Source organism: Botrytis sinoallii, assembly GCF_014898435.1.
Source record: "Botrytis sinoallii strain Bc 23 chromosome Unknown BSIN_011, whole genome shotgun sequence".
NCBI classification, from domain to species: Eukaryota; Fungi; Ascomycota; class Leotiomycetes; order Helotiales; family Sclerotiniaceae; genus Botrytis; species Botrytis sinoallii.
Window position 1 is genome coordinate 808874 of NW_024066038.1, and position 13940 is coordinate 822813.

The 13940-nt window shown below is 37.4% G+C and overlaps 1 protein-coding gene across 1 annotated transcript; it reads right to left on the reverse strand.

Moving 5' to 3' along the window:
- Positions 1 to 8347: 8347 nt before the first annotated feature.
- EAF02_006896 (uncharacterized protein) lies at positions 8348 to 8638 on the reverse strand (the record flags this gene model as incomplete). Its single annotated transcript, XM_038902944.1, has 1 exon — positions 8348 to 8638. One exon carries the CDS (start codon positions 8636 to 8638, stop codon positions 8348 to 8350), a length of 291 nt encoding a protein of 96 aa, XP_038757265.1.
- Between the last annotated feature and the right edge of the window lie 5302 nt (positions 8639 to 13940).

Below are 13940 nucleotides of genomic sequence, written 5' to 3' on the forward strand. Positions count from 1 at the left end.
TGCATTATTCTTTGGCGTGCAAAGAAGATGTGCTCCGTAAAATGTAACGGTTCTAGCATTATCTGCAGCTATCTCTCTCAATGGTCGCCGATGACCGACTCTTCTTAACCTTTCCAAGTCTTGGATGCAGCAAAATTTCCGTACACTATACTAATTATGAAAATGGGCGGTCGATAACTGCAGTAAGCCAAGCTTCAAGGGGAATGGGTCGCTTTTCCATCCACTCTTCCCCTCTCCATCCACTTTCACCCCCCGCGAGGCGCGAGGCAGCGGTGATTTTCTACAGCAGACCAGTGCAGACCAGTGCAGTGCAGTGCAGCACAACACAATCAATCTTATTGTTGATTAATTACCAAGCTTGCAATCTTGTAGATGGTGGATACAAGCTGTACGTCGTAAATGCCATGCCATGCCCTTATCCTTCGTCCATTATTATTGCATTTGTGCATTGTTGATACAGATAAGTGTGCTACCTTTCAAAAGAGTAAGGAATGCAGAGTTGACACGAACAGCGCATGAGAAGTTCAAGGTTGATCGTAACTCTCCCAGAAAGAGGATACCCGTATCAAGTCTGGATTAATTGTCTCGGTATAACGGTTCAAAAGGGGGGAAGTGTGTGTGGTAGTGTGTTCGCTCGTGATGCGGAAATCCCGGATCAAGCAAGCTTCTGTTGGATCCGCTCTTGGTTTTAGTCCTGCATTGAGATAGGTCGAGTACGTACTGGATTCATTTCATTAATATGACCGAACGTACATGATAAGGCTGACTGGCTTGCTTCTGACAAAAATAGTCTTGAGTTAGGTTTAGGGCAAGCTTGTTTGGAAAAAGGTAGGTATCATGCATGATTCACGAATGACGATGTTACAGAGTGTGGATTTCTTTTTTGTTTCTTCGGTGGTATGATGTAGATTCTTCATTTATTCACAACGACCTATGTATCAGTCGTGCCATTTTTATCTCTCATTGTTACTTTCTGTCCCACGACTCACGAGGATTCTCCCAGAAACCAAAAGAAGAGAAACTCGGGAAATCCTTGACCTATGATCCACAGAATGGGTGAGGATTAGCCGGCCTATCAAAATCTGGAGCTCCGCAGAAAAGTAACATGACTGAAAAATGTACCATTATTCGCACGACCGTCCAGTTTATCCACAGAAATAACAGCGATTGCACGGACAATGATGAAGGGGGCAGATGTGCAGTGCAGTTTACTGCAGCATTTGGATATCTCGCACGCGCATTAGTGAGTTACCTCCGCGAGCTCAGATGCTGAAATTCATTACTCTTTTTGAGGTATCCTCGCTATTCTATTCCACTATCGACAAATCCCATGGGTTTTCGCAATAGATTTCCCTCCTGTAGGAATCCCGTGTGTTTTTTCTTTAGGTGGTGCTATGCTACGCTACACAATACTGCAGTACGCATAGCCCCCAACGTAACGTGCGATGATCTCATACTAGAAGTCACCACATACATAGCCGACGAGTCACGATAGAAGATTTGAATTTTGGCACGCTTCACGTATGTCTTGTCTTGTATCCACGCAGAATCCACGAGTTCGTTTCAGTGTGATATTTTTTTGACAAATGGATCTACATGATTCGATTCATGTCTGCGGCAACGCTTTCCGGCGCGTCGCACATATCTCGACTTTTTTCCCCATTCCTTTGTGAACTATCTAACCCTCGTATACACACGATAGTGAAAACTTTGGATCCGGTGTTTCACACTGGGTTTGCTTCACTTGAGCAAATACTTTGGGGACTCTAGACTTCTCAATCTATATTCCAGACCCCTCGTCTCCCCTCCCCCAATTTTTTTTCATCTGATCCGATTGATTCTGTGTTTACTTGTTTTGCTCTCCATGAACCATGTATGTGCCCGGCAAGCATCTCTTCCAACCAATCCCCCACTGATAATCTGATTGTCCTGCCGGCCGCCGCGCAAATCCCAAAAAATATGTATATACATCAAACAAAAAGCACCAAGTGGAGAAGTTTCGAAGCAGAGGCTCGCAAGGACATTGCTTGCCAGCGAAAGAAGCAAAGCGCGCGGTCTTCGATCTCTGACCGATCTCCCAGAGATTCAGATCCCCCTTCCCCCATCATTTGGTTTGACCAATTCCTTTCGTTTACATCGTACCGCACGTAGATAAGAAAAGAAATCCCCTATCCATCCAGTTTTCATTGACCGCTAAGGGGGCGGAACCAAAGAAAAGCGACTGCCTACGTCCGTACGCATGCTTAAGCGCCCGTCTGCCTATTCCCCCATAAATGCATGTTTATATCTGCAAATATATCTCATAAGCCTCACCGTTACCCTTCTCTCATGTGTAGAATCAGATACTCGAGCTCCTCCCGCAGACAGTTACCTTATGCAAGGTACTGTGTACACTGCATCGTCCCATCTATCGGGAACTTCCCTGCACTCAGATCACTGCCGATTCTCCACAAATGTAATATCTGAGGGCGTTTCGTCATTCACTCAAAGTGTTACACGTATACATGGTGGGAGGGAAAACGCGTTGCAAAATTCCTTTTCATAAGGCGTCAGGTTCGTCTGATGAATGTGAAGAATCCAAGCGGATTCGAAGATGAGACGCAACTCGGTGAAGCGTTGACTTTGGGAGGGATGGGGTCGAGAATGAAAGGTGGGTATGTCGTTCTATTTTCATCTACTTGCAGCTGGGATGGATGATCAAACTGACTTTTGGCATGAGGTTCCGGGATCTTCTTTTGTAACCTAGATGCTGGTGAAAGTCTATATTTTCTTGGGTGTTCATCTTTCTCTCCTGTCTTTTTCATAATTTATGCTATGCTATGCTATGCGATGATGTGTGTGCATTGTGCATTGGATATGAATCTCATTTTTATGTCATTCATATCTTAAATTCTCCAAATGCATAACATCAATCTCGGACATCTAACAATTGAATTCCATCCCGTCGAAATCAATCATTTCTTCCAGAGTCTAGTAAGACCCCAAATCTCAATCCTTCGATTTGGCACAGAGAACCCAAAGACAATCCAGACTCGATCAAGTCGCGAGATCAGATCTTCATGTAAATTATCTCCGATTCGATTCTCCCAAGCATCCTATATCTCAGCCTGATATAAATGAACTCAATCTATACGAAAGTATATATGGATCATGATTCACCATGCCATCGGAAAATCGGAAATCCTCAGTTAGGTTAGAGGGGTACGAAGAAAATGTTCATCCACTCATGAGAGCGATAACCTGGCTGGACATCAATCGGAACTTTCATATTAATGAATTCGAGGAATGCTGGGAAGATTCTCATTTCATACCTTACAAAGAACAGATAGCAGATAGAGTTCTCTAAACCATGCACCCAGCAAATATTTCACCTAAACAACTTTTCCGTCTCATGAACGCTTTTACATTGATTTGTTTTGTTTTGTTTCAGTTCGTTTCATGCTTTTTAACTTTCCGTCCGTCCGTCGGCTTTTCTAATGCAGGGGATCGATCCACCATCTATCTGCATACCACACAACGTTTTTCTTCCTGTCCATCACTCCCAATCCCAAGTCCACGGCAATAATCCTACTCCATCCCCTAAACCTAAATTTCTAGTCCTGAAGTAAAATATAATGAGTACCGTACCTATACACTCCGTACTACACCCATGCCGAGCCCTTCTGTATTGAGCCTAGAGCGCAACCAGCACTGCGATCAGACCAAGCCAAAAATACACATTCAAATTTACTAGACCCATCATGTATTTTCTTGGGCTGGATGGATGGTAGGACGAATGCATCGTTTAGCATCATTTAAACTTCACGACGCCTGGAGATGAGAGGAGACGAACGAACAAACAACGTGGAAGCCGGGTAAGGTAAGACATGTTATTATTCCCAAAAGTAAGACAAGGCTAAGCTGAAGAGGACACAACATGCCGGTGCTCGGGCCGCGAGCATTTCGGCGCCACCGATCATGATTGCTTGGGATGGGTATTGTGGCAGTGGAGTGAGGCGGAAAAGTATAATCTTTTTGATTTGTGATGGGATTTGTGATGGGATTTGTGATGGGATTTGTGATGGGATTTGTGATGGGATTTGTGATGGGATTTGTGATGGGATTTGTGATGGGATTTGTGATGGGAGTTGTGTTTTGATTGGATGGGTGGATGGATGGATGGGGAAAAAGAGTGAGGATGATATATGTGTTTTGATGCATGCATGCATGCTGGCCGCGTGGTGGGTGGGCGCTGACGAGGTTAGTGGCGATGAAGGGGAGGGAAATTGGACGCGCATTATTTGTCGTGAGATGGGTTGCTGGGAAATGGGGCCGAAAAGTGTAATTTTGAATTTGGGGATGCAGTGGAAGGGCATGGAAGGACGTGAATTGTACTAAAATTTATTCTAGAATGGTGATCTGGAATATCGCAGTCTGAACTACTGTGCTAAATATTATGAGGAAGTATTGAAGTTTAGTTGCGCTTTGCTAGTTTGCTGCTTCGTATGGGAAATTTGGTATGCGGTTGCTGGAATACCTACGGAAGGAGATTCTCGTGTGCTTTGATCTTCGTGTTGCGGAAATAAATGTTCGCATTGTCGATACTCTTTTGTGACTTCCTGCCGTTAATCTATTTTTAGTTTTATTTCTATGTTCTGGGGGGATTGGGTAGATTTCTAGAACGAGAATGTGAATAGGTAGATATGTACGGGCTTGATGAGCTAGTCCATGAGTAGGAGTTTGTAGATTTATTTCGAGATTGAGTATGTTTGCAATTCCCATGAGATTTCTGTGCTAGAGATTCTAGAAGTCTCGATGCGAGGAAACACTCGTATGGCCAGGTTTTCTATACATATTCCTATATCGTTCTTCGTGGTCCGTAAACGTGGACACGGGGAATGAGGACTTAAAGATAGTAGTTCCGGCTTTCTCAATCGAAGTTCATCTGTATTAATAGACCTACGATGTATACTCTATCTCTTGATACCGAATCGCATATCCACATTCGGAAACACCGCAATATTGTAGGAGCTGATACAAACATCAAATGTAAATATAGTGCAGATAGGGTATATATTCAACAACTTTCCTATCCAGTCCATTCCATCTTCGCTGCGTTACGACCTTGAAAGCAGTTTTGATGTAAAGAATAAGAACTGTACAATAGTCCACAATCTTCCAAGACGAAAACACACCCGAACTTTCCGGCCCTTGAAAGCTGCCGGCGATACACCGTGAGATAATCGGGCCGAAGAAGTATAATTCTTGGATAGTGGAATAGATAACCCGGGAGTTAGTTCCTCAAGTTTCGACATTCCTTACCCGAGCTGGCTGGTGGAATTGACAGCGTACTCTTTTAACTTCTGGTCTAAAAGAGATCCTTTCACCGCTTATTGAATATTTCAGAATCTGCACCGAATCTCTCGGGAATTTAAATAGACAATCGTACTCCTAGCTGAATGCTGTGGGTCTAGACCAAACTATCGTCTCTGCGGGTAGATAAAGGAAGACAGAGTTCCTAGAAGATTCGTATGGAGCATGCTTTTGTGATGAATATGTAGTCATATTTCTTGGGGGAGGGGGATCCTCGGCATGTAGTTCTACAACGATTACTGCAGTATGTTAAAACAGTTAGGGTCTGTAAAGATGACATACCATTTCGAATCCAACATCGATACGGATTAACTGGGGTAACTCAAAAATTTTCAGAACAAACTTTAGATTGAAAGCACATTGTTCGAGTTGCAGAAGAATAATCAGAGACTACGATATAATTGTAATTGGATGGGGTAATTCCATATCGCCCATCTAAGCTCTTCTCCATTTCGCAAGTGAAAATCATATATCCAGTATCAAAGCCATTTCTCTAGAAAACTCAATCTGGCGAGATCCTAGTGAAAACAGAACGCGGAAAAAATCATAGCTAGAGACGATGTTCGTATGTAGGCCCCTTCATTAGAATTCGGTTAACATTGTTCGCGTAGTCCAATCCAAGATAGAACTTTACCCCGCAGCCTTTTTCTTTCCAAAGTTGGAGGATTTCATGTTAAGCTATCGTCAGACTAATTCAAATGCGATGATTTGAGATATCAGTTGTTCAGGACTTGAGAGCCTTTGGTATCTTCGAAAGACGTGAGATTGTTCCTTGTCTTTACATTATTGGTACAAGGAGTGTGTAGTTTTGATCCACGATAATGCTCTGCATGGAATAAATTCTAAGGCTAAATTCCTCAATAATTATTGATATCATATCAATCACAGAATACTTTGTATGGAATAGACAATTCAGGGACAATTCGGGCATTTGCTCTCTGGTACGCACTTCGCCCACACGGGGATCTTAATTCTATCATCTAAATATTGCCAATAAGCATCCAGAACATAACAAAAGGCTTATCCAAAGGAACTCGTCATATCAATTAATGTCTAAACTCTCGGAATGTATTCAATGACAACAAAGTATATGAATTTAGACATTCGGATGTATCTTCCTGTGTGTGTGTGAAGCCACAGCGTAAGAGATGGCATCCTGAGGTTCCAGTGGAGCTGAGCAATTAGCATTATAGGCGGTCTCGGACTTGATGGACGGAGCTAAAATCTATGCAGAATTCACGCTCCTATGGATTCTTCTCCCAATTCCGGTTCAGTTCGTCAAAGAATCAGAGTCAGGAGCGGTCTGACTATATCGACCATTATGTTGATTTGGAATCTGCCACCAGAGAATACAAGCAGAATTCCTGGCCCCATTCTGGATGATTCTCAAAGATGTTGAGTTATCCCCACTAAAAGCAAGAAGAGTGACCAAAATCAGGGCATATCAAGAGAGAATGCTTCAATTAACTTTGAAAGTTGGGCTCTGAAAATTTGTTTGCAGTTGAAGAACAAGCAATGGATTTTTGATTTTCTCCTAAATGATAGCGCATTAAGGTCCCAAAATATTTGAGATGGCAGACAACTGACGATCAAACGAACAAGCCAATTTCAATACATGCAGTCTTGAATACATGAACTGAGGCAACATTTTCGTGAATTCTTCAGTGGGAATTACATGCCATTATTTTGACCACCTAATTTGTATCATTTGCAAATGTTATGCTATTACCAACAGCTTTGTCTTAGTCTACTTTTCTAGACCCCCTTTTTCCATCCTTCGCTGCACGACTATATCCACCGTCTCAGTAGTTGCTCTCAATTCAACCACATCCTCGATTCGCTCTAGTTTCACTTCTCAACCTCGATATAAATCTCTCACCCGCGATTTCGAAAGTTGTGAACGTATGTGTCTCCGCGGTAGCAAGTTTGAATGCATGATATTGATCTAGAGACTGTCTACAACACTCTTGTGGAATATAGAATGTATTTTTGGGGCATAAGGGATCTGATACAGAATCTGATGAAAGGGAATGCTTATTCTCAAAAAAGGGCCGAGGCAGCTCGCCAGTGTTTCGGAGCATCTAATATTCCCTATAAACCTATCAAGAGTAGGTATGGAATATAGTTTTGATAGGGGAAAATGAGTTAAAGACTGAAAATAAAGCTTATTCTTTGTTTTTAGTTTTCTTTTCAATTCTTTATACATTTGAACCCGTAATAAAGGTATCATATAGTTAACTACCTATATACAAATCATATAATCACACACAAATTGGATTCCTGGGTATAGAAAACACAATCAATATACGGAATACGCCATACAAAAATTCCGTAAAATCCGACGCATAAGTTTCTTTCGCTACGCTCCGAAACATTGGATCTGATGATGAGAGGGTTTGGTTCAGGGTCACTGTGGCGGGTAATCCGAGTAACAGAGTATTAATTTGTGGCATGATTTAAACGAACAAGCAGCCATAGTATGGAATAATTTGGGATAAAAAAGATTGTACCATGCATGGAATGAGACAGCACAGCTGTTAAACTGTATACCTTTATGATTTGAAATATTGATTCGCACGCTCACAATTTTTCGCACTTGCGAAAGAAGGGCAATCCAGTAGAAGCATCTGGAATACCACAGAGAATTCTGGAGAAACCATAAACAAAAAAGAGAGCAAAAAGACAGCATCAGGTACAAGGCTGAACTCTTCCCCGATGCAAAGAAATAGAGGAAGAATTAACAGAGCATGAGGAGGCAAAGGATATATCTGAGCATGTTTGATAATTAAGAAAGAAAGCTTGAGTCATAGGTCAGAGCCACTTGGTCCTTTAATATTATCATGAGCTTGATACTACTATCAAGGGCACCAAGAGTTTAAAACGATAATCTCTGTAGATGCCTTACTCCCGTTCCTTCAAGAATTCCCCTATCACTCCACGGACTTGTGACCCAAACAACAGACGACCTTGGAATCGAGTTTCTGTTGTGGAGCTCCTAAGGTTGGCTAATACGTCGACGCATTGCTCTGGCGACAGAACGAATTCGGTTCTTTTGTTTGTTGTATCGGGAATGATCGTAGATATGCGCTGGAGCAATTCTTGCCACCAAAGCTCCTGCCACCAAAGCTCCTGCCACAACAGAGTTTCTGCTCATTGACCCAAGATCAATTTCTCTAGTGATAAATTGAGGTCTGCACGGGACCGAACGCAAGCCATCAGGTAAACGAAGTGTTGGCCGACGATTAAGAATGCAGAGTCTTATTCTGCTATCATCAAAGTGTAGCATTGATAGGTCCGTCGTTTTGACGCTTTGTATATGATGACGGGGAGGCAAAAGCACCTCACAACAAGGCTAGGTGCTGTGCAGTAGTCTTCTCTTTTCGCTTTACTTAGATGCAACTTTTTGGGGTTTCCGGTGCATCGCAGAAATAAAACACAAAATTACTGGTGAATGAGGGGTTGGATATTGTTGGTGAGTAGGAAACAGGTGACTGTCCACTAAGGCTTCATTGGGCCTAGCGCAGTAATACCTTATCCTCCTTATCTTCATAACGTTTTCCATTTTGTATCACCGAAGCAAGCATTGAGAAGCTCCAAGATGGTAATATCACAGTTTCAACCGCTTCCACCGAAAAGAGTTGGTTTCATCGCAGGAAATATCGAAGCTTTTTAACATGGATGGACAAATGCCGAAGGGACCCCCCCCTTGAGAGATAATGCGACTTTATCGCCATCGATATGGTTTCTTGCGTGATTAATCTCTGGACCTCGACGCAAAAGTATATAAAGTACATAGGATTCCCATCTCTAAGACTCAGTTGGTTCTTCCTCTACACATTTATTCTGCTTCATCTCAGCACATTGCAGAATGCACAATAAGATGCATAGTTGTTTTCAAATGCATTGATTTTGTGGTGAAGTTAAAATGGTAAGGGCTAGTTTGGATGTACAAATCCGCACTGGATCCGCTAAATATTCCGCTCTTTTTGAAAGCGGATTTTGAATTCATATTTGAATGTCAAATTGCGGATTCCATCAAATAATCCGCATTTCAATGAATTTAGTATATTTCGAGGTGGGGAGAAGATGGATTACTCTAAAATGACATTAAATAATCCGTGTTTTTCACCAAATTTGTATGGGAAAACAAGGGTACGGATTGAAAACGAGGATTAGAAAAAGCAGTCCTCGTTTTCAATCTAACAAATAATCCGTGTTTTTATAGGCTCTTATAGGTCTTTCACCCTATATCCATATAGTATTATAATAATATTAGTACTTCAAATACCTAAGTTTATAGGGTATCTTTATTTTTCTTCAAATCATTTCTAATTTCGATTTAGATTACTTTATATTTCTATTTCCTATATACTAAAATATATATAGCTTAATTTAAAAGTAGATTCTTCAATATTCTTTTTATTATAGTTTTAGATTCTATTAATAATTTAGATTGTAAATTGCCTTTTTCTTATTCATAATAAATAACAATAAGATTGATAATTCTGAATAGTTTATTCCTATCTTGATTTATAATTTAGCTGCTGTTATTGGCTCTTTTTATTATATTCCAATTTCGAAAAAAAGAACTGATACTTCTAATGAATTTAAAATACAATCTCTTCTTGATTTTAAATACCCTTAATGTTATCAAGAACAACTGTATATGCCTCTACACACTTTTCGACTTTTGATCGAGTTTTGTCACAAAAAAATAAAGCTACAACATTCTCAATATACTTTAATTGATCAAAAACTATATGTATTTCTCTATATTATAGGCCAGCATAGAATTATACATAGTATAGCTGAAGTCTTTTCTCATTTTAAAGAAACAATCTATAGATATAAAAAACATCTTATATAAATCTACTTATTGGTTTATTCTAATATACTTTAAGATAGTTTTATTAAGTTTTAGATACTATAATAATATTATACCCATTAGTAGTAAAGCTACCGGATTTAACTATACAATTCGCTCTTCCTTGAGTAGTAGAAGATGAAAAATATCGTATATATTTTGCGAATTGCCTAGAAGCTCTCGATAACACCTTTATTCCAGCAACAATACCTTTCGAAGATCGATCTGCTTATTTCAATCGAAAAGGGTATACTGTACAGAATGTTCTTGCAGTAGTTACTTTCAATTTACAATTCTGCTATATATTAGCCGGTTGGGAAGATTCTGCGAATAATCAAAAGATACTTTCAAATATTTTGATTTCAAAAGGTTTACGAATTCCAGAAGGTTATTATTATCTAGGTGATGTAGGATATGTAAATACTAGGCAGGTTCTTATTTCATTTAAAGGGGTAAGATATCATCTACAAGAGCAATTAGGATCCAATAAGATACTCAAAACACTAGAAAAACTTTTCAACCTTCGACATTCTTCTTTACAAAATAAGGTTAAGAGAATTTTTGGAATACTCAAAATGCGCTTTCCATTTCTAATATAACAATAAAAATACTTATATATAACTCAAATACGTATAGTTTATACTTTGTACACTCTACATAATTTTATTCAACAAAATAGCTTCGAAGAAGATTCATTCGAAATTCAATTTAATTGTATTATTGATTGTATTCCAAGCATTATAGATAATACAATAATGAATTCAAGCAGTAACAAATTAGACTCTATTTTGTTACAATCTATAAACTATTTTCAACAAGGAATTATAAAGGCTATATGGAGAGATTATTGCAAGGTGAAAAGAGTTCGAAAAGTGTAAGAGAAAGAAAAGCAATATTATATTGAAATAGAATTTGATAAGTATATATAATTAGAATAGAAAGTAATCATCAGGATTTCTTTATTTACCATTATCTTCTGCTATAGCTTCTGGTGTTTCTTCGAATTCTTTAAGGAGTTGAGAGAGATCTTCTTTTCATTCTGTATAATGGAATAGATTCCAAGCTTACTTATATCTCACCCTATCTTTAGGAATCCAAAATCCATATCTTTTTGGATTATAGCTTTTATTAGAGATCCATTATTCTTTAGGTCTAGAAAGCTTGATATCACTCTCTCCCTTTAGCTTCAAAATATTAGAGCTCCAAAAAACAAGATTTCTTCAAATAGCATATTGTCAACAACTGAATATTTTATAAAAAAGTTTATTAGAATATAAATATATTCTATTAATATATTAATAATTTGATATAATAATAAGTAAAGAATAGTAAATAAGAAATGGCTAGGGAGAAATAACTAATAAAAAAAAATCAAAATAAACCTACCCAGACAAATCTTTTATTTATAAAAAATCCAAAGATTCTTTATCAATTTTTTGTTTAGACTCTTTAAATTAGTTATAAATTGTTTTACGCTAACTTTTCAAGCTCTAATTCAAATCAAAATCCCAGAAAGTCCAACTGTCTAAACTTATATATTAGTATTTATAGAATCAATAAACATTATATCTTTATATTTGTTTTAATTCTTGATTGATATTCAAATCTTTTAAATCAATCTTTTCAAACTCTTTAACTTTATTGTTCTCTTCTTTATTATTAGATTCCTTCTCTTCCTCTTTCTTTTTCTTATCAATATCAACTTCCCAACCCTCAAAATCTGTTTCGGAATTATCTGATTCAGACTTTGATACAGGATTATTATTGTTTTGAACAAGATTTTTTGCTTTCAACATTTTTCTAAATAAAATTAATTAAAATCAGATTTTCATTTAAATCCACGTACTGAGATTGTTGCATTTCGATATTCAATCGAGTTTGTACAACCATTTCATCTTATCTATTCTTCGATACCTTTAAAAAATCAGAAGTTTTACGAAGCACTTTCAAAGTATAGGAAATCTAATGCTTTTTTCTATCTTTCTCTTTTTCGACTTCTAGCTCTTTAAATGTCATTCTTGCCTTTCGATTGCATGTATTTCTAGCTTTTCGCTTTTGCGAATATTCTTCTTGCTTTCCCTGTAGCTTTTTTTTATTAGATTTAGTTACTACTGGCATCTTTTTGATTCTTTAAAGCTTAAAAGAGATTCAATATTATAAATATAATGCTTATTATTGTTATTGTTATTGTTATTCCTAAAAGCACGTTGTTTATACTGTTTGTAATATTTTCGTATTCGGAATAACTATATTCCATAAGAAATAAATAATATGATTGGTTGAATTACGCGATACATAATATATTAATTTACAAATACATATTTCTAAACATTTAATTTTTCAATACTTATTCCTTTCGCCCCCATTCTTGAAGCTTTTTAGGTATACACCCCTTGAATATTTGAAACCTTTTCTATAATAAACTGAAATGATTCAAATCTAGACCTTGAAAACACTACATTCCAAGAAATCCTGTAGCTGTAATATAAACTACAAACGTACTATATAGAGAAGCTATATCACATACTAATATCGAAAAGAGATCAACAAATAAACAAAAACTAGATGTAAATGGAAGATCACCTTTTTTTAAAAATAAGAGTATAAAGAAAGCTTCAAAAACAAAGGTTCAAAGTGTAAGAAAGCAGTCTAAAAAAGGAAAAGCAGAAGTTGCTAAAAGAGCTCATTGATGGAAAGTGGGGAGTAAGTAAACCTTTTCTTGATTTCTAAGCTTCTTTCTTACTAATTGAGTATAGCGGTTGCATTACGAGAAATTAAAAAGTATCAAAAATCGACCGAATTGCTCTTGAAAAAAGCCTTTTTTCAATGTTTAATTAAAAAGATTTCAGATCAATTTGCACTTGGTGGAGAGTATTGGAAATGGAATGCTACTGCTCTTATAGTAATTCAAAAGGTAGCTGAATCCTTTATAATTACTCATTTTGAGAGTACGTTTTCTATTCTTTCTATTTATTAATTGAATAGATTATTGATTTAATTTATAATATTATAATATTATGCATTTCATGTAAAGAGACAAACTATTAAAGATATAGATAGCATTTTTCTTCAAAGAATAATGGAGCTGGCAATCCCTATTATTGGTGGATATTACACCTTAAAAGACTAAACTTTACAGTTTTCTCACTAGCCATTTCTCACTAGCCATTTCTCACTAGCCGTTTCTCACTAGCCGTTTCTCACCAGTTGTTTCTCACTTGCCATTTCTTATTAGCTAGTTATTACATATTTATATTCTTTATTTCACATATTTAGGGCTAATGAATAGATGTTATTCGTACTCATATATTGTTAATATCAAATAAGACAAAGGTATTGAAAGATATAATATTAATATCTAATTAAATAAATATAAAGGTTATATTAATAAAAACATATAATAAAGAGAACAGAGTGAATAGAACTGCCAAATCAAAAGCTATTAGAACTTGAAAGCCATCCTTTATTTAAAGCTTGTTATAAAAGAGCGGATAATAGAGGTATTTCATTATTTTCCTTTTCATACTACTCTTTAAGCTCTCTACAGATCTTATCCACAAACTCTACTTGAAATGGGCTTATACGTATAAACATCAGTAGCTTATTATAAGATTGGTGAACACTAGGCACCGGATATTGTAGGAAATCAATAAGCTTGAAAGCAATATCAGCCCCTAGGGACTTATATTTACTAGAGTAGTTTTGTGTGATCATATAGTATACT